General features: G+C 36.3%; 1 protein-coding gene across 3 annotated transcripts; it reads right to left on the reverse strand.

The window, feature by feature from the left end:
* Positions 1-35: 35 nt before the first annotated feature.
* LOC149424057 (uncharacterized) lies at positions 36-23,298 on the reverse strand. 3 transcript variants are annotated; one of them, XM_089651233.1, is made up of 18 exons: positions 23,165-23,298; positions 22,581-22,894; positions 21,664-21,740; positions 20,794-20,916; positions 17,143-17,363; positions 13,987-14,127; positions 13,187-13,866; positions 11,618-11,856; positions 10,802-10,971; positions 9,084-9,239; positions 8,190-8,306; positions 7,883-8,095; positions 7,224-7,449; positions 5,225-5,375; positions 4,465-4,714; positions 3,051-3,299; positions 844-972; positions 36-625 (listed from the first exon to the last, which is right to left on the reverse strand). In XM_089651233.1, exons 1-18 carry the CDS (start codon positions 23,170-23,172, stop codon positions 454-456), a joined length of 3,636 nt encoding a protein of 1,211 aa, XP_089507359.1. In that variant the 5' UTR covers positions 23,173-23,298; the 3' UTR covers positions 36-453. The 3 variants fall into 3 exon arrangements, with proteins under 3 accessions (XP_089507359.1, XP_089507360.1, XP_089507358.1); XM_089651234.1 differs by having other exon boundaries at positions 8,199-8,306; positions 11,618-11,862; XM_089651232.1 differs by having other exon boundaries at positions 11,618-11,862.
* Positions 23,299-23,545: the final 247 nt, after the last annotated feature.

Below are 23,545 nucleotides of genomic sequence, written 5' to 3' on the forward strand. Positions count from 1 at the left end.
GAACATACTAATAATGTAGTTCAATAAAGACCATGTTTTTGTTATAGATTAAAATGTTTTTATTTAGAATTTCCACATTTTTAAACACTGTAAAAGGTAGATAACAAACAACATACATATTACTTTAAAACCAATTGAAGTGACATTAATTTAAGGCCATATCATTTTGGTAGAAGTTGGTTATGAACAAACTATATATTTACTAGATATTGACTGGCATAGAAATGCTTATACACTTAGTGAACTTAAAAAAAAGAAATAAGTAAAATAAAATGAACCTTTATCATTTAAAAATATAGTTACATATTACATGTATGGGGAACATACAGACACTCTGAAACAATGTAAAATCGTGAACAAAAGAAAACACTAGTGGAAATAATGACGACTATCAGGTAATAAGATTAACAATAAGCTTTAGCTTTAGATAAGGTTTAGTAAGCGTGTTATTTCCTATTCGGCTTTGGAAGGGGTTGGTTCCCTGGCGGGCTTCTCAGTCTCCGCCCCACCCCCTCCGCCGTGCTCGCCTTGGTCGGCCCACTTCCCGTCATACTCTTTCCTGTCCACGTAACGTGTCTCTTCTTCATATTCTCCCTCACTTCTGTGGCCGTCTCGCTCCGAATACCTGCAAGCAACTTTCATTTTAACAGTTTGCATTTACACAGGGCATTATTATATTATATAAGCAGTATTGTCTACTCACATCTGGATAATAAAATAGAGGTAATGCTACCAAAGCTGAAGGGTATAATTATAATATATCTCTGGGTCTAGAGTCAATCCATTTAGAAAGGATTTGAAGATATATAATGTTAACTAGACTAGAAGGAATAATAATTCAACCTTTCCATCTTGTCCTTGTCTTGTCTGCGGTCATCAGGGCTGTAGCTGCGGCTTCTCCTGCGCGCTTCGGGACTGCGGGATCTTGAGAAGCGCATGTTACGGCGTTCTCTGAAGTCACGGTATCCACCCCTAGAAAAAACATTGGTACTATCAACATTACTGGAACTAGCCAAGATGAAACTAGATTACCGCACATATAAGTCACCCTGAAATACAGAGGCAATAATTGCTGAGATTGGTGAAATTTTAACAGATTTTTCCCATATTAGAGAATAGTCCTACAACTATAATATCACCACTAGCATAAAATTACAGCTTATTTTAGCAGTCAGTGGCATTTGTTTCTAACCCTAAGTAAAACAAAACAATGAAACGAGGTCTTGGTCAAAAATAATAATAAATAACAGTGAGATAAAAACATTTTGTTAGATACTCCTTGGAAATCTGTTTTTGTGTTACAGTAGAACCTCGTTAATTCAAAATCCACGGGACGTCAAAAATAAAATTTTGAATTAACAAATTCCCATGTTATTTGAAATTTTAGGTATAAAATATTTAAAAAAAGACGCCGAAAATTGAGTTTCTCGGTCGCCCCTTCAAATTATTCCTTTTTTTTCGAGGCCGATTACCCATTAAATTCAGATATTCTAAATATATTCATAAAAATGCGATATATTTACGCGTAAATCGAGAATTCGCGTCCGATTTCGGTCACGGCCTACCCATTAAATTTGGGTATTCATAAAAATAAGATATAATATTTCTGCGTAAATTGAGAATTTGAGGCCTATATCCGTCGTGGCCGGCATATTAAATTCAGACATTTGAAGTAAATACGTCATATTTTCATCCGAATCGAATTTTCTCGGCAGATTTTCGCAGCGTCCGGTTTTTTAAATTCAGATATTTGAAATGAATTCGTAAAAGTCATATTTTCGCGTGAGTCGAAATTTTTCGGCCGATTACCATCGTGCCGGTTCTTTTAACTCAAATATTCTAAGTATATTTAGTAACAATACTATATATTTCAGCGTAAATTGAAATTTCACATCCGATTTCCATCGTAATTCGAATATTTGAATTTAAATAGTAAACATATGATATATTTCTGCGTAAATCGATAATTCGCTGCCGATTTCCGTCGCGGTGGGCCATTTGAAGTTCAAATATTCTAAATAAATTCGTAAAAATGCGATATATTTACGCGTAAATCGACATTTTGCGGCCGACCCTTTAAATTCAGATATTTGGTGTAAAATATGATTTAAGATTTTCACGGCCAAAAGTATTTTTGTTATTTGTTTTTGGGGTGTTATGCTAACTCCTTCTTTAGCCAACGTTTCGGACAGCATTGTAGTGTCCATCATCAGGGCAGATGTGTTATCTGAGGTTGCGGTGAAATGTGGGCTTATGTATGAGGATGTGATACCGTATTGCCAGCTCCCAACCCTTTCTTCGTCGTCGTTTAAGTCGTTTTCTTCGTTTAGCTCTGGTGTAGCTTTGGTGTAGTTTGGTGTAAATTCGTAAAACTACGACATATTTCCGCGTACAACATATTTTCTCGCCCCTTCAAACTCGGATATTCTAAATGAATCTGAAAAAATACGACATTCCAGTGTAAATCTATTCAGATTTACAAAATAGTAATATTAATTAGAACGATGTATAACCACGTAAAAATACATTTTTCAGCGTTTTACCGCCACGGCTGTCTTTTAGATTCAGATTTACGTAATTTTATGGTTTATTTTCGATAAATCGAATTTTTTCGAATTACACAAACAAATTTTCGTGCGAGGACAAAAATAATATTTTTATATATGATTTTTTTTTCTGTGGATGTTTTTTCGAATCATTGGGGTTCTACTGTATACTAAATGCTCCTGTAAATGTATTTTAGTAAGAGGATTTTGTCTTATGTAGAAAAATGCTAAATAACATTTGAAAGCAGTTTTCGATAATCTATCAGGTTGCGATAGTCCGTAAACATAAGTAAGTAAAGTAAAAGGAAGAAAAAACAGATCAGAGGAAATACTCTCAGGATACGACCAACTACAATAGCAGTTCATGACTACCTTTAGGTGCTAGGTTTTACAAGTTTTTAACGCATTTCAATATTGTCCATGAAAATTCCTAAGTAAAACGTAGACATTGTAGAGATGCCTGTCAATATTATATTTGTAGTAGGTACACTAGGAATAACCAACCTGAACGGTCTGCCCCTGTTGTTGCCCCTCTGCCTGGACCTGAAGGGGCGCCTGTTGCCGCGGTCCCGCCAGTCGAAACGGCGGTCATCATTGCGTCGGAAATCGGCCTGATTACCGCCGCCACCACCCCTCCCACGATTCTGATTGTTGCCGCGCTGGCCGTACGGGAAGCGTGGCTTGTAATATGTGCCGCGCTCGTAGTTACCGCGCCCACCCCGCCAGCCTCCGCGACGATTCGCTCGGCGGAATCTGAAACATAAAAAGGTTAGGCCAGAAATACAAATTATTATTATTTAAGGAGCAGGAAGCATTCCACGAGAACTCAAATTCCGACTCAAAACTCACAAAATTACGCATATTTGGCCTTAGCCTAAGTTTAACATTAATGGAGTTGTTTTAAATTTAAAACCTTTCTTCTTTCCAAACAAGTATCCAATCGAGCTTTAAATTGGTTTATATTCTACTAGCATCAATGACATATTATGGAAGTTTGTTCCATGCTTTTACTCTATTTACAAGGAAGTGTTTCTTAGGATTGGATGCAAAAGGTGATTTATTCATTATTTTTTAGTGTCCATGGAGATTTACCTTTCAGGAAAACTGAAATGTCCAAATAATATTTTGAAAGTTTAAATTATTTCCTGGTTGATGAGTTTTGCAGCAACCCCGGCAACGCCCGGAGGTTTTACACAGGGGTTTTCCAAATCCCATGTAGACAGTGATCTTTCTCTTGTTTTGAAAGACAAGGGTGCAAAATTTCATAACATTTCATAATAAAACTGAAAATTTGCATAAATATCAAATCCTTGCCGCCTGCCACAGACATTCTTCTTTATAGTCAAAGATATAATAATTATTTTGTCATACAGGCGCAAATCCTTTTAAAGAGGATAACATTTGAAAGTATTTGTGTAGACCAATAGTAGTTTGATACACTTGCCCACAGTCTCCTCTTACTTCGCAAGTGCCCAAATATAACAGGGTGCACAGCAAACTTTATCAATTCTGTTTTAAAATTAGACTGGCAATTCAATTCGGCAATGTTCTTTTAGGACGGGTTGTTTCGGAGAATTTGAACAATTCATCAAATTTCAACGTTCATTTTCAAGTTCTGTGAAAGATTTTTTCAAGTTCTGTATTTATTTCAGTTTTGTGGAGCAACTAGCCTACAATGATAGTAACAGTGAATAGGACTTTCACAGAACCCGAAAATGAACGTTGAAATTTGATGAATTATTCAAATTCTCCGAAACAACCTGTCCTTAATGTTTTTTGGATTATTATTCAGCTTCCTAACAAAAACAAAATGATTATATTGGTTACCTCTGATGGCAAAGTAAATGTTAAAAAAATCTCGATTGCATCCTCAATTTTTAGAAGGTGGCTTCCAATCAGTCACAGCGTAGTGTCGTACCTGTCTCTAGAGCCTGAGCGTGAGCGCGACCTTGACCTGGAGCGACTCCGACTGGGCTGCGAGCGGCTACGGCTGTGCTGGGAACCGCTGCCCTCGGAGCGGGTGTGCGAGCGCGGGGAGCGGCGCGGGCGACGGCGTTGCGAGCCCTCCGAGGAGGAGGAGCGCGATGCGCCGCTAGAGCGTGACCGGTACTTGCGTGGCCGTGAGCGGCTGCGCGAAGCTCGGCGTCGCGGAGAACTATCGCGGGATCCTGATTGGACAATAATAGAAACATTAATTTTCGGGTTAATTCATTTATCAATCAGTGAAACTCATTTTAGAAGTCTTCTTTAGCGCCCTAGGAGATTTTTCACAAAAATGGCAATATACAAACTATCCAATTATTATTATCATTCAAGCTTAAGAGGTTTTGTTATTTAGAGTGCAGTTTTGTCTTATTTCACTTCAAGTGCGCTTCACTATAACCAACTTGAAAAAAAAAAATATATATTCAGTGGTCATGTTCGTAAAATTAATTAATTAATTGAGCATTGTAGCAAATATAATGGCAATGGACAGGCAAACTCCACTAAATTGTTAAACCAAATTATCGAAACACAAGACAAATGTTGGTTATCCAGATAATAAACATCTTCGATTAAAAGTATCAGAATTTCTGAAGTGCGAGAAGAAGAATTAATCTATCATTGGAAATGCCTTTCAAGAAAAGAAAATCATTGTATCCTGATGCTGAAATGTCTACAAAAAATGGCAGGCCTACCTGAAGGAGATCTGGCGCGGCGTGCAGGTGGTGGGGGTCGTGGCGGAGGGAGTGGAACAGACACAGCTTCCCCTCCCTCTCCCTCCTTGGCCAGGCGGAAGGAACCAAACTTGTCCAGGACCACATTCTGCTTCGGTCTCACTTGTTGTTGCTGGACACAAATACAGAAAATTGTTATTACAGTAGAACCCCGTTAATTCGAACCCCGATAATTCTAAAAAACGCGTAATTCGAAATTTTCGCAAAAAAAATTTCCGCTGAAAAATTTTTTCATACAAAAATTTTTTTAATTCGAAATTCGTTAATTCGTAATTCGAAATTTATTTTTGTCCGCGCACGAAAATTTGTTCGTGTAATTCGAAAAAATTTGATTTTTGCGAAAATAAATCATAATATTTCGTAAATCTGAATCTAAAAGTCAGCCGTGGCGGTAAAACGCCGAAAAATGTATTTTTACATGGTTATACATCGTCCTAATTAGTATTATTATTTTGTAAATCTGAATCGATTTACACTGGAATGTCGTATTTTTTCAAATTTATTTCGAATATCCGAGTTTAAAGGGCCGAGAAAATACATTTTACGCGGATATATGTCGTAGTTTTACGAGTTTACGCCAAATATCTGCATTTAAAGGGTCGGCCGCGACGAAACTCGGCCGCGTAATTTCGATTTACGCGTAAATATATCGTATTTTTACTAACTTTACTTCGAATATCCGCGTTGAAAAATTACGGCGTGACGGAAATCGGCCGAAAAATTTCGATCCATGCCGAAATATGACATATTTTTACGAATTTACTTCAAATATCTGAACTTTAAAGGCCGTCCGCGACGAAAAACTGCCGACAAAATTCGATTTACGCGGAAATATATCATATTTTTACGAATTTATTTCGAATATCTGAATTTGAAGAGCCGGCCGCTACGAAATACGGCCGCGAATTCTCGTTTTACGCGGAAATATATCGTATTTTTACGAATTCAAATTCAGATATTTGAAATAAAGGGCCGGCCGCGACAGAAAATTACCGCGAAATCTCGATTTACGCGGAAATATATCGTATTTTTACGAATATCTCAATTTAAAGGGTAGGCCGCGACCGAAATCGGCAGCGAAATCTCGATTTACGCGTAAATATATAGCATTTTTACGAATTTATTGCGAAAATCTGAATTTACAGGGTCGGCCGCTATGGTAATCGACCGCGAAAATAAAGAAATAATTGGTATTAATACGAATTTACAGCTAAAACACCACCCGGATTTGAAGAGGCGGCCGAGAAAATTTTCGGCGTATTTTTTTTTTTTTTTTTTTCATAAAATTTCGAATTACGTGGGAATTCGTTAATTCGAAATTTGATTTTTGATGTCCGCTGGATTTCGAATTAACGAGGTTCTACTGTAGTAAACATTATAACTCTGATTTTAACAACTATTGATTGAACAGTTCAAAATATGTATAAAAATAGCCTCAATTTCAGACTTCTGAACCTGGGCTCTTATTATATGGCATCATTAACATGTAACAAACATTATCCAACATTTTTTCGAAAAGTCTAAAAGGTATATTTAATCCCGTAGCCCATGTGGATCAGTAGCGGTAAGGAATCAACAAAAAGCGGAGAACCTGCGCAGAAGAGTTCTGCGCTGCAAACCATAGTGAACTTTACCTTTCTGAGCAGGATCTTGGGTTTTTGTCAATCCCTTACCGTCACCGAGCCAGTGGGACGATAGGTTTAGTTAATTTTAAAAATAAATAGATTTTTAACACCATTCAGACACTAATTCAAATTCTGTGAAAGATTTTTCAAGTTGTTATTATTTCAGTTCTGTCTTTCACAGAACCCGAAAATGAATGTTAAAATTTGATGAACTGTTCAAATTCTCTGAAACAACACGTCCTAAATATTGTTCCACTTTTACAAAATACAGCATGTCATATCGCAAAGCTGTTTGCCAGCAAGCGTCTGTTAATGCGTTAAAGACAGGTACCAACCTCTTCAGTGCCTGGGGGCTCGGGTTCTGCGTGCTTGGGTGGTGGTTCCTTGAGTGCCATGGCCCTCCTGACGCTGATGTTCTTGTCATCGGGAGACATGAGGGGCTTCCGGGGCTTGCCGTTGTTGCCTTCCGGGTCCCGGCGCTCCGACTCATCAGAACTTTCTTCAAAGGCATAAGATTTGTCCTTGTATGCAGACTTTCCAGGAATTTCCTTCTTTTTTACTCTGGAAATGAAAGATAAAGTTGTCCGTATAAGTTCAATATTGCATGTAATTTCAAAATATAGTTTGGTTTAGTGCTTGCTAAACTGGCCAATAGGCTGCAATAAGTCGATAGCGCGAATGAATTATCGTACATAAGCAAGAGTGCGTATATATATTCCTAGATAGTTTTTGTCCCTCCTGAACATTTTTACAAATGGTCCTTCCGCAGTATTGGACTTACACCTACCACACACCAATTGTTGTAAATAAAGTAACATTGATTAATAAATTATTCAAGAAGTCAAATGTAACTATTAATCCAATATATTGAAGGGGCAATTAGAAGTGAGCTCTTTCTCAACTTATTTCACCAGTTTAATATTAGAAAATATCATTACTATCGTCTGCATTGAATGCCCCACTAAAGTGAGGTTATAATAAAAATAGGACATACTTGTCTTTGGAAGCATTCATCTGCATCTTCCACTTGGGTTTGTCGTTATCAGGACTGCCACTCCTCGACACTGGAGACGGGGGAAAGTTCTCCGGAGCCGCTCTCCCGTTGTCCGTTCGTTTGCTTGATAGTCCCGTGTCCTTCTCCACCTTGGCGTAGTAGGCATTCAGCTTGGACTCCAATTCTTCAAAGTCGGGCAAATCATCCAGGATCCTATTCAAAGATATTACACATTGAATTATGGATGGAAAATCTCATCAAATAAAAGTGTGTGAAAATAAATTATTAAAAAATGGCTACTATGTACTTAAATGACCTTTTCTCGCCGCCACGTTTCCTATCATAGTCCCCTTCGTCTCCACTCAGGTTGGTGTCTCTTTTACCGCGTCTTCTCTCTTCACTTGGTTTATGTGATAATTCTTTCCTGTAAATGTTCAAATAATGTCATGGATTTGGTAAATAACAAAGAGCAGCTTAAAATTTTAATAATATTTGTAAATACGATAACAGCAAAGTATATGGATTATCAAATACATACATAATGCTCATTAATATGTTCCACTTATGAAAAATACCTTTTGTAAAAAAATATGTATTAAACCAACATGCTCATGGTTTGCACCACACGTGAAAACAATTGCAGGAGTAGTTGTAATAATTTGTTTTGTGCAACAAACATTGCTTCAATTTTGTGTATAAAAGTGTTATTCTTTGGATCAAAAGTAATATTCTCCTGGATATTTCATTTGTGGACTATGTTAACCACGGGACACTTAAACGATGGGTAAATTTGATATAATTTGAACGCTCTTGCTGAAAAGATAATAGCGATAAGATTTCCATACAAGAAAATAAATGATTGAAAAGAAAAATAATAATTAAGCATGTGGTTCCAACTGAAGTCACTTACTTGCCTTTCAAATGCAATATTCTTTCTGCCCAAATCACATCTACCAATTGGATGCAATAAAAGATATAAGACTATACATACATTGCCACCTAACATAAAAAGGAACCAACATTAAAAAACTTGTGCAATATCCCTTGTGAGAAGTATATAAGAAATATTTTCCAAAAGAGAAATTTGAAAGAAAAGAGAATTACTCAAAGCACGGATTCAAAAGTGCGCGTCAAAACATTTAAAGACCAAAATTGTTAGCAAAAAAAATTGATATAAGCAGTAAATTGAAAGTGGCCGCACCTGAGGGCATCTCGGAACTTCTTGTCTCCCATATTTTGGTCAAAGTCTCGGAGATAATCCCCGCTGGTGGATTGGTTGCGCTGGTTCACTTTAGATTTACGGCGTTCCTCCCGTTCCCTCTCCTTGCGCTTGCGTTTAGATTCCTTCTTATTTTTCCTGGAACAAACAAACCAAAACCAACCATGAATTAATAATAATTATTTCATCAATGATAATATCACCTACTACAGTAGAACCTCGTTAATTCAAAATCACATCCAAAATAAAATTCCGAATTAACAAATTACCACGTAATTCGAAATTTTATGAAAAAAAAAAGAAGCCAAAAATCGAGTTCCTCGGCTGCCCCTTTAAATTCGGAAAGTATCTTAGGAGTAAATTATTCGTATTGATAGGAATTATTTCCATATAAATCCAATTTTTTGCAGCCGATTACCACCGCAGTCGGCCCTTCAAGTTTAGTTATTCTTATAAGTAAATCTGTAAAAATACCACTCATTTCCGCAGCCGGCCCTTTAAATTCGGATATTAGAAATAAATTCGTAAAAATACAATATATTTAGGCATAAATCGTAATTTCGCGGCCGACCATTTAAATTCAGATATTTTTACTATATACTTATGCGTAAATAGAAATTTTCCGGCCGATTTCGGTCGCTGCCTACCCTTTAAATTGAGATAATAAATTTCCGCGTACATTGTGTATATTAAAATGTATATCTATATGGGACGTGTGGGATTGCACTAACCTCCCCACATCCTGGAATAAAATATTATTATTATTATTGAGATTTCGCGGCCGGCCCCTTCAATTCAGATATTCGAAATAAATTTGTAAAGATATATTTCCGCGTAAATCTTATTTTCTCGGCAGATTTTCGTTGCGGCCGGCCTTTTGAATTAAAATATTTTAAGTAAATTCAAGTCATGTTTCAGAGTGAATCGTAATTTTGTAGTCGATATCCGTTGCGTCGGATCTTTTAACTCAAATATTCAAAGTAAATTTAGTAAAAATGCCATTTTTCCGGTAAATTAATATTTCGCATCTGATTTCTATCGCAGTCGGCCCTTTGAAATTCATATATTCGAAATAAATTATTAAAAATACTATATATTTGGTGTAAATTCGTAAAACTACGACATATTTCAGCATAAAACGAACTTTCTCGGCCCTTCAAAATCGGATATATGAAATAAATTGTTAAAAATACGACGTGTAGTGTAAATCGATTCAGATTTACAAAATAATAATACTAATTAGGACGATGTATAAAGAGGTAAAATTACGTTTTTCGGCATTTTACGAAATTTTATGATTTATTTTCGCAAAAATCGAATTTTTTCGAATTACAGAAACAGATTTTCGTGAGCGGACAAAAATTAATTTCGAATTAAAAAACAATTTTGTATGAAATTGTTTTCTAGTATTAATTATTTAGTGGATATTTTTTGGTCGAAAATTTCGAATTACTCGTTTTTTCGAATTATCGGGGTTCTACTGCAAATCATTTTCATAAATATTATGACAGGAAATAATTAGCATTATGTACAGTAGAATCATTTTAGAGAAATTCTTGCTTGTGTATTGGTATACTGTATCACAGGACTATTGTGAGGTAAGAGGAAACTGCAGGCAGTTGTTCCAATGATTTGCCTGTCCTTGAAATAGCACTTGTACAGCGGGAGAGGAGTGAATGATAGTAAAAAAAAAAACTTACTTGGATTCTTTTTTAGCCTTCTTCCTTGCCTTGCTACTCTTTTCGTGTTCCTGTGTTCCCAACTCCTGCATTTTCCTGTCGCGCTTGAAGCGGGCCGTCTCCTCCAAGAAATTGCGAACCTTGTCCTCATAATCGGAGCCTTCTTTGGTCATCTCCAAGAACTTCCGCACCTGATTAATAAAAGTACACAATTTCAAAATGAGTGGTTATAAAAAACCAACTACAGACTAATAACATACAGTACCTTAAAAGAAAAGTGAAGCTTAAAACAACATAAAATACCAAAATGTCAAGGTTTTAATTATCACACACTCTAACTGTAGGGACAGATAAACTACATGCAGCTGACTTGGCATATTAAACTCCTTGATTCTTTTACACTCTTCTGTAACAACGGCTTTTGACATTCGCGAGTCGCACAATTGAGCTATCGTACGATTCCCGGTAAACTGTACCATGGTATTAGAAAAATAGAGCAATTAAAATTATCCAAGTATTACATACTCATCTAACACATCTCGTGTTACGAGGCGGTGTATCAGTACCAAGAGTCGTACGATCATAGATATGCTAGGAGCTAAAAGCTGGAAGCTAGGAGCCGTATCGGGAGAGCCGTACTGTATCGGGTGAGTCATGTTATGCGAGTACAGTATTCTCATATGCTTTGAGCTCACGGTTCCTGTTCAATTGAGTTGACTCTTTGAGCCGTACAAAAATATTGAGCTGGTACAGAGGCTTCGGCTCTTAATAAAATGAATCGTGACCCATTGCTACTTGACTTAAATATTTAATTATCAAGAGTATCTTTATTCTTACCTTCATTTCGTAGTCCAAATCTTGCGGTGCCGGAGGCTGTGGAATGATCATTACCGGGGGCTCAGGTTCAGGTGGAGGTGGGGCACCCCCGGCCCAGCCATACGGGTGGTTGAACTGCGAGTTGTGGCTCTTGTCCAGAGAGGGCTCGATGAGCGCCATTCGCTTGCTGAGGGGCGACAAGGAACGCTGCTTCTTGTTGCGGGAGCGGGAACGGCGCTTCTTCTTGCGGTGGGGGCCTTCTGTATCTAGAAAGTCGCTCATATTTATAGGGGTTCTAGAAAATTCATAGGTTATGAATGCAATTATTCAAATATGTGTAACAGGCTGAGCCTTGAAGAACCTGTCATATGCCTTTGGGAAGAAGGGCTACACTCTTAAACGATATTTCTTCTGAGAGAAGAAGACATTTAGAGAGAGGTAGACATTTTTCAGTTAAACTGCAGAGACTTCAATATTGGAATAAATAATTTAACACAATGTTGTGTCTCAACTGATATAATAAAGGAAATGTTATAAATTTTAAATTTTGAGAAATATAATTGGATTCACTGTTTTTCACAATAAACAAATAAATAAGATTTCAAAGTAATTTTCCCAACACTTTTGCTTGCACATCGGTAACTGTCTTTCAAATCCATTAATTAATTCATTTTAAAAACATTACAAAGATTTCAGGCATTTTAAAAGAAATTACACACATAAGGTAAAAACTATGGACCTAATAAGCCCTGGACGGAACTATTGGAGAAAAATTTGAAGGGAGAAAGATTATAAAAAATGCCAAAATCATTTTTTTTTTTTAATGACCTATCCCATTTCCTGTCTTTTTTTTTTTTTTTTAAGTTTCTTTATTCATTATGCATTGAGGATTTTTCGACCACCATGCTAGGCACTGTCGACATCTCATCTAATACCCAAAAAAATCATAAGGCGTTATAATTGCTTTTACAATAGAAAAATTAAATTAAAATAGTTCATTATATACCACTGTGCATACTTTTTTGTTTTTATGTGAATACCGCACAGGAGTCCCAACTGCTCCCAACCGTATGGAGCCAGTGAGACTATGGCATCTCCAATTGGGGTATGTTGGGAGACTAAAGGTAGTGAGAGGAGAGGAAGGTGGGGGAGTACCTGGTTATTCAGATCTGGTCACCAAACACGACTAAAGCGATTTCAAGTAACGTTTCAATTCTGAATGGTAGTCTTACACCAGGGCGATACTGAAAGTATCTTCCACTCTGGAAGGTGCCGCAAGTATACTATAGATTATTTTAAATAAATAAACTGTGAAATAACACAAATCATTCAAAGGTTTTTCATACAAAATGGCTTTCAGGCAATTTCCCCTCACCCTAGAGTTAGCTCCAATGCCGCTGATACAAAATCACACTAATGTTCCGTCCAGGGATTATTAGTATTAGGTCCACGGTAAAAACTAACAAACAGAGTAAGAACTAATTGCATGGAAAACAATATTTCATTCATGTATAAAAATAGTACAATGAGAAAAGCGAATATGAATGAGGAAGATAATATTGTATAGCAGTAGAATGAAAAAATACAGACCACTGGAGTCGCTCGAGGAGCTGGACGAATCAGAGCTGGAGGAGGAACTGGAAGAGTCACTGGAGCTACTGCTGGAGCTGCTGGAACGGTGATGCTTCTTCTTTCCCTTGCTCTTCTTCTTCTTTTTCTTCTTGTCCTTCTTTTCCGTCAAATTCAGAAGCTGCTTCAGTGTCTCCTTCATCTCTAGGGACTTATTGACAGAGAGGCCAGGCAGAAGGAGCTCGGCAGGTTCGATGAGGGGTTTGATGTTGGATTTACTCTTGAGGAAGTCTAGAGAGTTCTGAGCTTCTTCATGGAATGGGATGATTGCCAGACAGTCTTCGTAAGCTTTTTGAGCCTCAGCTATTTTGTTCTCATCTTCGTAGCTGCGACCGAGAGCGACTAATGTTTCACCCATGTACTTTCTGGCATTGGCGTGACTAGGATTCAGTTTCAAGGAGGTTTCAAAATCTTCAATTGCCTTTTTGAATGTGCCGCTGTTAGCATAGAGGGCGCCCCGGGCCACCAGACCTTCCACGTTGCGAGGATCTATACTGAGAGCTTTGTTCAAGCACTGGAAGGCTTCCGAGTGTCTTCCAGCTTTGAAGTGTTCTATGCCTTCTGCTACAGATCTGAAGGCCCACTTGCTGGCTTGTGCTTGACGGAGTTCATCAGCATACTCTTGAGGGGGAAATCTGCTTCTGCAAAATAAAAATACAGTGAGGTCTTGGGAAAAAAAATTGAGTTTTTTCTATCACCATTTTGTCGTCGGTTATAAATGTGAGATATTCAAAGATCAAATAATACAGTCCTCTGTCTACCTTAGAGTCAGAAAGTTGGAGCAGTGTGTTGCAGAAAGTCCCAGTAACTCCGAGAGAAAGGTGACACAGTTAGGATTGTTGAATCCGGGACTCCTCTCGAGAATGGCCTCATAGCCTTCCCCCTTCATTTCTACAGTTTTCCTAGGAACACAGAAACATATTTAATATGTTGAAGTTGAAGATTAACACTGGAACAAATATGATTTTATTTCATAAGTGAGTATTATGTATAGCCAGGACTGGAAATGGTCCTTAAATGTTATTTTAAGTTATCATTATGAACCAAATATTTGCATGACAAACTGACAGAAACACAATTAGTTCTTTTTTTAGTCTACCTAATATTGTTAACACATTTCGGTCAGGTATTTTTTGCGCTATGCTTAGACCGGGCGAAAATAAAGGTCCCATGCGAATTTCTTTAATTTATTTTAAATCGCTATATCTTCGAAAATAATTAAAATATTTTAATAAAAATTTCTACATGGTAACTCAGCATACCCAAGCTATAAAAGTATTAAACGAAAATCGAATATTAATTGAAATGTAACTCAATTAACCTTGTAATATGTTTATTACGGTCCACCTATCGGTATTTCACTTCGTATTTCCCTCGCTTGCACATAGGAGTTGAGTGGGTGCGGAACGGAGAAAGAGATTCGAATCGGGTTTCACGGTCATAAAAACCCTCATTCCAGGAATTGAATTATTTTAATAACAAATAATATAGTATCCTTTTGTTGAAATACCGATGAAAATGAAAGGCACGAAAATAAATATTAAAAAAGACTTGCATTACAATTCGATAATTATGTACATATAGTTGGGACCTTTACAAAGAGATTGGTATATAATATTCATGTAAAAACATTGAATAATTCCGTCTTTTCTGTCATTGAAATGAGGCCGGCGCAAAAGGTAGAAGTACCCTTCCCGGCCTTAAGCATCAATCGACCGAACGGGTAGAACACCTTTCCCAGCCGAAGTGTGTTAATGAATATATTAAGTTATTTGGATATCAGTATGTATAAATTTAATTTAACTCGTTAAAATGAATAAGGTGTCAGATAAATAAAAAAAATAAAACTATTTGAGATTCAATTTGGAAGGACAATCCATTAATATATCGTCTATGTAAGTTCAATACCGGGTATGAGCCAATCATTTTAAAATATGTTTTCGGCGCTTTCAGTTCAACAGCACAAGACGCTTTGAAATTGACCAATACTGCTTGAAGTGTTGTAGATTTAAGTCAATACCAAGAACGAACCATCCCCAGTACATAAGCAAGCAAGAGCGCATCAATCCCTCCTGAACATTTGTACAAATGGTTCATGGGTGGTATTGAACTTACACCAACGATATGTTTTACTTTGATATCAACACGGGAAGTTGGTTGTAAGGCTTAGGCGCTACAGTAGCAATATATGACACCCTGCTTTTCTCACCTGTTCAGAATAGCAACAATTAAGGCAATCTATTCAGTGTTCTATTTGAATCATTTATGTTTTCTCATACACACAGAATGGAGATGTTTGGATCGATATCAAATGTCCAAAACAAATAGAAAACAAATAAAATAACATGTTAGGCTGAAAGGACACGGCGTGTGTGGCCGGCTGCTGCAGGTTGGTTCCTGGAAGAGAGAAAGTCCGGGCTGGTGTGTCTGATACTAGGCGAGTACTGGCATTGGGCACTGGCTACCTTCCTGGAACTGCCAGTGTTACTGTAACGAGTACTGTACTGTCGTTGCTTGCCACTTTAATGCATACTTCTTCCAAGACAGCAGCTTACAACAAAACATTGTCACGGGCCACAAAAGACAATTAACATCACTAGTAGATTTCCACCATTGTCTTTTGACATACAATACGTTATGGCAGGTAATTTTTGCATTTGCACTAGCTGGAATGTTAAATTGTATATTTAATTAACATTTCAAAAGCAACTGGCTTGTTAATTCATCCCATCCCAACTGTACTGACCTTGAAGGCGGATTTGTGTAAATGATTTCATTCATACAACTATAGCTTAGCTCGGTGCTTACAGTTAGAACTGATATTCCCTCGGAGACTTATCAAGCTTTACGGGGACGCAAATATAACACTGAGAAGAGACGAGAGCTATTCTCAAGGGGCTTCCTTCGATTCATCCATGTTAATTAGCAATTCAATGAATATTTGCTTTTTTTTCATGTTTTTGATGAAAAACTGAAATCATTTTCACGTCAATCCTTCAGAATATAAAAGTAGGTACATAATTGCATGCAGGCTAAATACATTAAAAATATAGCAATTTTAAAGGTTTATTATGCAAAACAAATTGATTGAAAATAAAATATAATACAAGAAGAAACAAAATACAAAAACCAACAGAACATTTTAAAAAGGTCCTAAATGTCTTTGTTGAGTCATTAGAGTTTAAATGAGGCATTTATGAAATAAAATGCAAGTAATGTATGTTGCAATGATATTAAAGGGCAAGCAAAATATATAAATATATTTATTTGGATGTTTTCAGTGACAAGAAAACACTCGTCGGTCAATTATAAAAACGGAATGGAAGAATGGTGAGAGTACCAATAGTCTTTCTCAATATTGTCTTAACTTACTTTTCACATTTAATAGTTTTCCACCAGACTTTTTATAACTATTTATGGCGTCATTCCTTCATGCTTCACACCGTCATTTAGCGAGATTTTGCACTGTGTTCACTGTATTTACTTCTTCATCCATATTAACAGTACTGTGCATCTTTGCAGACCAAATCCTTTCCATTGCCGCCTTACAGGAATCATATTTATCTCTCGGAGAGGTATCACCTCGCGGCTTTCTTCATGTATTGGGACAATTGTGTCGAGAAATCATCTACCAATGGGGATAACATTACCGATCTCATTTACAGACATTCTTATTAATAACATGTCACAGGCGCAATGAATTGGGACTCGCACTTCAAACCTTTATATTATTCTAGCGTAATGGCTCCATCATAATATTAACTTAAAATCAGTATCAAAATGTCATCTTACAAAGTAGATGGTAAATGTTTGTATTATATTCCAATAAGAGTGAGTTGAGGGCTAGCTGTAATGTAGAATCATTAGTATAATGGACATTAGATCAGTGGTTTCAGAGACAGAGCGGGGCTACATACTTGTAGATGTGCGGGAAGTCGTCTGTACTGATGAGGCCCAGGGGAGGCTTGGGGCTGGGGTCCTCAGGGCCTCGGGTGACCCCCTTCATGCCACATGAGATTTTGTCCGTGTCGGGAATTACTTCCAGAACTTCGCAGCACACCGTGTCATTCATCAGATAGTTGCGCGACACATTCTTCTTGTCCACGGCAGGGATTATGTTAGAGACGGGTAAGAAAGCCTGGAAAACAACCAAACTTTTGTAAAATTAAAAAAAACTTCAGCCTATACTTTACTTTCAAATGAGCAACATAAAAAAAGTGCAGGGTTTAGAACATGAATGACAGAATGAAAAACAAATAACAAAAAAAATAATTTTGTAATGGATTGTTTGTGTGGGGAGAAATGGATGGGCGATGGGCATTCATGCACAGTGGCGCATGTCTGTTTCAAACAAGCAAAGATCAATACGTATTGTATATGTGACAAAAATTTCATAGAAAAAAATAGAATCTTAAATTCCATACAGTATGGATTTCAATAAGAAAAAAGTACTACACATTATTTTCTCTAATTTACAGCCCATATAAATAGCAATTTAAATTAATAATATAATGTCGGGATAAGTTTTTTAGACTTCAAAAAAGCCTTTTGACACTTTGGACCTCCAAAAGCAATTAATAGCAATGGAGGAATGTGTAATGAATAGAGGTCCTGTAAAAATTGGTTCAAAAAATATATATTAAATAGAAAAATTAAAGTAAAAAATTTGACAGGAATTTAAGTGAGGAAATACTGGGGTAGCCACCACTCCATCTTGGGGCCTAATGCTAGTTAATTGTTTACCAAATGTAATAAAACATGTTTGCAGATGACACTTGCATTATATGTGCTGACAAGGATCCACAAAGAATTGAGAAATTTTTGCAAACAGATCTAAATAATATATTTAAATAGTCCCATGACAATGGTATTATTATTAATTCCAAAAACTAAATACACATATGCTTATGCACTCACCATATGCAAGTTATCTGAATAAGGAAATGTGAACTGTTGGCAAACAAAAACCTATCTTTGCAATGTAAATGCCCAAACTTAGAAAAAGTGTACCAATATACATATACATACCTTGTTCTTACGATAGACGTCAACTTTAATTGGACAAACAATATTGAAAATATATGTACATAATAAGATTAAGATCCGTATTAGGGATTTTATCACCTTAAAAATCTTGTTAACAAAAATATAATAGACTGTATTTATAACGCAGTAGCGGAATCAATTGTAGGATACGGTGTAAATAGTTATGGATTAACGTACTTAACTTGCCATTGGTGACATAAAAGTCTGTAAGACCAGGTGGTTCGCAAAGGTCGAATAACTTTTTTTTCTGCCATCGAATTGAGTTGTGATTTTGTGTACTTTCCTCAAGTCGACCATTAATCCATCCCGTTACTTCGTTAGTCTACCCCGCGCCGGTGACGCGAGCGAACCTCTTGGAGTTTTGACGCCAACGTGGTGCTTGAGACCGGGGTCACAGACTAAGTAAGTCACAGTTAATTTTTGAATTTTCACTTTTTTATAAGTTTATGCATCTATCTTGATAGTATGATTATTGTGATTATTATTAAACCGAAAGATATACTTGCTAGTATTGCATAAAATTTTGTGTCTATAACATGTAGTGTCAACATGCACTAGCTGCTTGGCTCTTGAAGAAGAGTAATTTTCAAGGACCATTTTTTATCGTTTTTTTGGTTCGAAGGATAACCTTTTTTGTTTGCTTTTTGAAGTTCGTAGTGTCACAAGACTGCCAAAAGCTGATTTAGCTATAAAAAATTGAGATCGCTAAAAGTTTTGAAAAAAAAAACTTTGTAATTTCAGTGTAATATTAATAAATGTAAGATTATTGTAAGATTAATAAATGAAATGTGATTTATGATATATCTTTGTTTTATTGTTAAAAAGTATATCTTTTTAATATTTGAGCAAGTAAAAGTAGCATGGAGTATTGCTTATTATAAAATCTTAGGTTGAAAAACCTGGTGCATAGTCAGATAGACCGGTGTCACCGCAAGTCAACTTCACGTTGGGTCGGCTCACGGCAGGTTAAATAAAATAGAACAAATAATCCGGCAAAAAAAAATCCAATTATGTCAAGGCCATAATTAAATGTTTTTACTATGTAATGTGCTCCCCCATACATAGTAGGGTGGATTACCAATAACCAGAGGATGAATCTTATGAAATTTGTGATAATAAACACAATTTTTTATTATTAATAAATCGCAAAATGTACACAGAGATAGAGACATTAAGGTAGGCGGCACATTACGCTATATTTGTGGCTTAGCCTATTTCAGCATATCGCTAATCCATCACCAATGGAAATGTATAGTGAGCGATAGCTGAAATAGACCAAGCCACGAAAATATAGAACACTTATAGAGTGTCACTGTCACAGGCTTAAAAAAGAGACCTTTATTTCGAAAATCAAAACAAAAGTCAGGTCATTCTACCTCCGTGGAACATGGAAAATATTTCTACATTATTTTATAAACAAATAATTTTAATCATTTCCTGTGGCCTGTAATCTGTACGTACAAACCATAGTAAAATTGTTGAAAACTAAACATTTAATTACGCACTAAAATACCTACATTGGGAATTTGAATGCGTGCTAAGCATATACGGCCGCGTCCGAATGCAGTTCGAGACGCAGTTATCACCCGACTGGAGAAGTTCCTTTCAGTAAAAATACCCCACCTGGCCTGGATTTTTGGCTCATATTCACATAACTATTATTTAAATTGAGGTTATTCTTTTTGAATATGTTTGAATGATTATTTATTATTATACTAGCTGTACCCCGCCACGCGTTGCTGTGGCTTAGTCTATGCAGATAGAGAAACAATAGCGTGTGTTTATTTTAAATCCAACAAATGGTGCTGTTTTTCATTAAAAGCACATTTTTACCTGTCCTTTATATAATATAAGTATATAAAAACACACGCGTATTCGAATGCAACGTTGAGTCCAAATTTCAAAGCAAAGTCTACTGACATGATTTATACTGTAAAATCTTGTTATGTTTGGAATTTTTTGAAGCATTCTGGCAGGCAAATAGGAACAACATTGCAGTTAGGACAGTCAATCGATGGTTTCGTTGTTTAGTCATTTTTGCGTTAAAAGTCCCACACGCCAAGCTTGCGCGGCAACGGAAGCACTTGAACTGTCGCCATATAAAAACGGTTTGTCAAGTATGTGTGATTTATGAATCCCACTTGACTCTAAACTTGACAGGACACATAGTTTAGATAGGAAAAATATGCAAACCAATTAAACAGATTACTCGAAAATATCTACACAAAAGGAGTTTGTACTCGGCCGATGAGGACAGAAAGTGAGTGTCGGCCAACTGGAAGAAAAATGCATACTGAACAGGGTCCGTGCATGGCCTAGAAAGTGTTAATGTCAAGTATTTACTCCCAATAATGTCAAGAATCACTGGTTAAAGTAAGTCAAGTGCGTACGAAAAAATGCATAAAACATTTAGGTAAAATTTGTAATTATCTGATAGTCCCTCCGCAATGCACGAATACGCATCGAGTTTGATTTTATCCAAAGAGAAAAAATAATTATCATTAAAAGAGCAATTGGCTCACCTTAACATTAATATCGGCGACGTATCGGGGGCTGGCCCCCGCAGTGCAGAGCACCTTTAGCATCATCCCCGAAGCATTCCTGTTTATCACCGTACCGATGATCAGCTCTCCGGTTTGAATGTTCTAGAAAAATTCACAAAATATTATAGATTGTTGGATAGAAGTATCACCAAGCTCAAACTCCAAACATGGAGTAAATAAAGGATAATTTATTTAAATGACAAGATTGTATTACGGCAGCAAATCGGCATTTGTTTTTCCTCCTTCATACAATCCAGGTCTCTTGAAGACCAGCATCAACAAATCCCTTCCTACAGCCCCTATCTTAACCTGCCTCATAACGCTGCCCCAACGGGCGGTGACATAGCTCCCCTGCCCTTACACTGTACAAACAAGGTCGCTCTTGTAAGGTGTCACATAGATTTTTTTTTTGTCATTATATCATTGGTAACTCTATAGCAACGGTCTCTAAACTCAAAAAGGATGCGAGTTACTTTCTGAATTTGAAAGTGTCTGGTGAGCTACTTTTAGATTTTAACTTTTTTATTGTTTTTGAAATATACAAAATGAATAGTAACTTTGTAAAAGTCAAGCTCTGATAGGTCACATAGGTTAAATATGTGCCTACACTCCTACAAGTGTGATGGTAAAATAGATGCCTGTTTGAAAGGTTTCTTAATTTGGTAGGTGGGTGGCCACCCAGGCTACCATTTGGGGACTGCTGCTCTATAGAGTAAGTTCAAATACATATCGACTATTTTTGTTGTGTGTATAATTTTGTAATTATGTATTTTTAAGGCCCAACCTTGATTATCTACTCTTAAAGTATGGTCCAGCGAAAACAAAATAAAATAATACAATAATATTTACCTCAAAGAAATGTCGTAATCTTGCAGATTTGTCAACACTGAGGAAGGTTTCAAATGGAGGCATAACCGCATAAATATCTGAAAAACAAAATATTCACCATAAATAATAATTGGTGACTGGGTATCTCATCAAAATGACAGTTCAACACACCTACAAAAAGTTTAACAAAAACTAGGTTACATAGGTAACTATTTAAATCACATCAATAAATTTTAAATCACTTTTTAAAGGTGTGTTTAATTGTCATTTTGATAAAATATCATGGAACCATAATAATCATTTGGTCGTTATTACAATGGAGAAGCAAATTTATATTTTAAAACCGTTACATTCAACGTAAATGAATTTAGCTTGTACACTTTTATGTTCCATGGTTGTCAAGAAAATTATTTTTGTTAATAAAATACAATTTGATAATTTTCGAAATGTTTCATATACTTTAAGTTTTACTAACCATTGAAGCAGTTGTTATCTTAATTACTAATTCGGCATTGAATTGATAACAATTGTTTTGCAAAGTGAATTGCGCAAATATTTCACAATAGATTGAAAATTGTTTTGCAAAATAATCCGTGCAAATGTTTTTAACTATCACGCAGCCAAGTGGCGGAGTAGGTAGTATCCAAAATTACTATCCTCCTTATATTAGCATACTTGACATATCATTTTAGTATTTTACGTATTCCTGCGCAAATACATTGTTACCATTAATAATTGACTGAATAATTGGGATTTCTATGGTTTAAAAGCCCATAAGACAAAAAAATCATGGGGTCGTCGGAAGACCAACTTGGTTTGAGCCGTTTTGTTTGGTATCTTGGCCTGTCGAGAGTTAAGTAAAAAAAAGTGTCTATACAACATAAATTTGATTTGGTATGGTCAGAATAATGTATAAAAGTTAGTAGGCGAATACTTACTATCATCGTTGACATTTGGCTCGCCTGTGGAAGTTGATTGTGTACTGGCGTCAGGAACTTTATTACTGGCATCGAAGAGTGCATTAGCTTCCTTGGCTATAAACTGGTGCAGTATTAACCGTTTGCCCCTATCTTGGAACATGAGGTGCTTCTGCCTAGACTGGTAGGCGGCGTAGTCAAGTTGTCCCACGCCTATTTTTGACAGTTCACTTTCTCCTCTTTCGCTTTCCCATATTTTCTGCAACTGCTGTCCATGGAAGTTGAGACATTGTGTCACTAGGGTCGGGTCCAATGTTGTGTCGTTTTCCATGTTGCTACACAAACAAAATAACACCTATAAAATTTTATCTGCATACATAATAAAATATATCAATATAATTTACTCCTTTCAAACGAAATACACCAAAGAAATTAAAAAAAAAAACATGGAAATACATTTCCAAGGACGTTTAGATTCATTATTATTCTGTTCAAACAAGTAATACGGACATTAGTCCAAAGACGCCATTTTGGGAGAAAATATTTTTTCTTGTTAGTTTTTAAAAGGATAAAACAATTTCACGTAAACCAAGTCATTCACTAACCTGGTCATGAACCACACTACTTGATTTTAACAGAATCACCATGCAGTTTCTATTGATTTACAGTAAAACTAAACGAATTTCGTTTACACAGCTTCAAACAAGCACATTGCGCCGCCGGAAAATGGCGATAATTTTGTTTCATGAGTGTTTATTTTTGTCGATAGGTGTCGGGAGTAGAGATGATCGATATTTATGTCCCGGTTACAAGAAAGTCACTGTAACCGTCGATATTGTTTTATTATTCAGCAAAAATGATGCAAATATTAAAAAAAATAAATTGTAAAATAGCAAAAAAATAATATTTAAATTTTTTGAGGAAGCGGATCCTTTTTCTCAGAATATCTCTAAAGAAATGGTACCACATCGGTCTCCGGTAACTGG

This window comes from Hesperophylax consimilis, chromosome 4 (genome assembly GCF_061612785.1).
Source record: "Hesperophylax consimilis isolate HC1 chromosome 4, BYU_Hcon_1.0, whole genome shotgun sequence".
Classification (NCBI taxonomy): domain Eukaryota; kingdom Metazoa; phylum Arthropoda; class Insecta; order Trichoptera; family Limnephilidae; genus Hesperophylax; species Hesperophylax consimilis.

What these genes read in the sequence shown, in the direction of transcription:
- LOC149424057 (XM_089651232.1), bottom strand. An exon ending in GACTTCCCGCACATCTACAA is followed by an intron (nt 14,128 to 17,142) that starts GTATGTAGCCCC and finishes CTGTGTTCCTAG; the next exon opens with GAAAACTGTAGAAATGAAGG. An exon ending in AGCCCCCAGGCACTGAAGAG is followed by an intron (nt 5,376 to 7,223) that starts GTTGGTACCTGT and finishes ATTTGTGTCCAG; the next exon opens with CAACAACAAGTGAGACCGAA.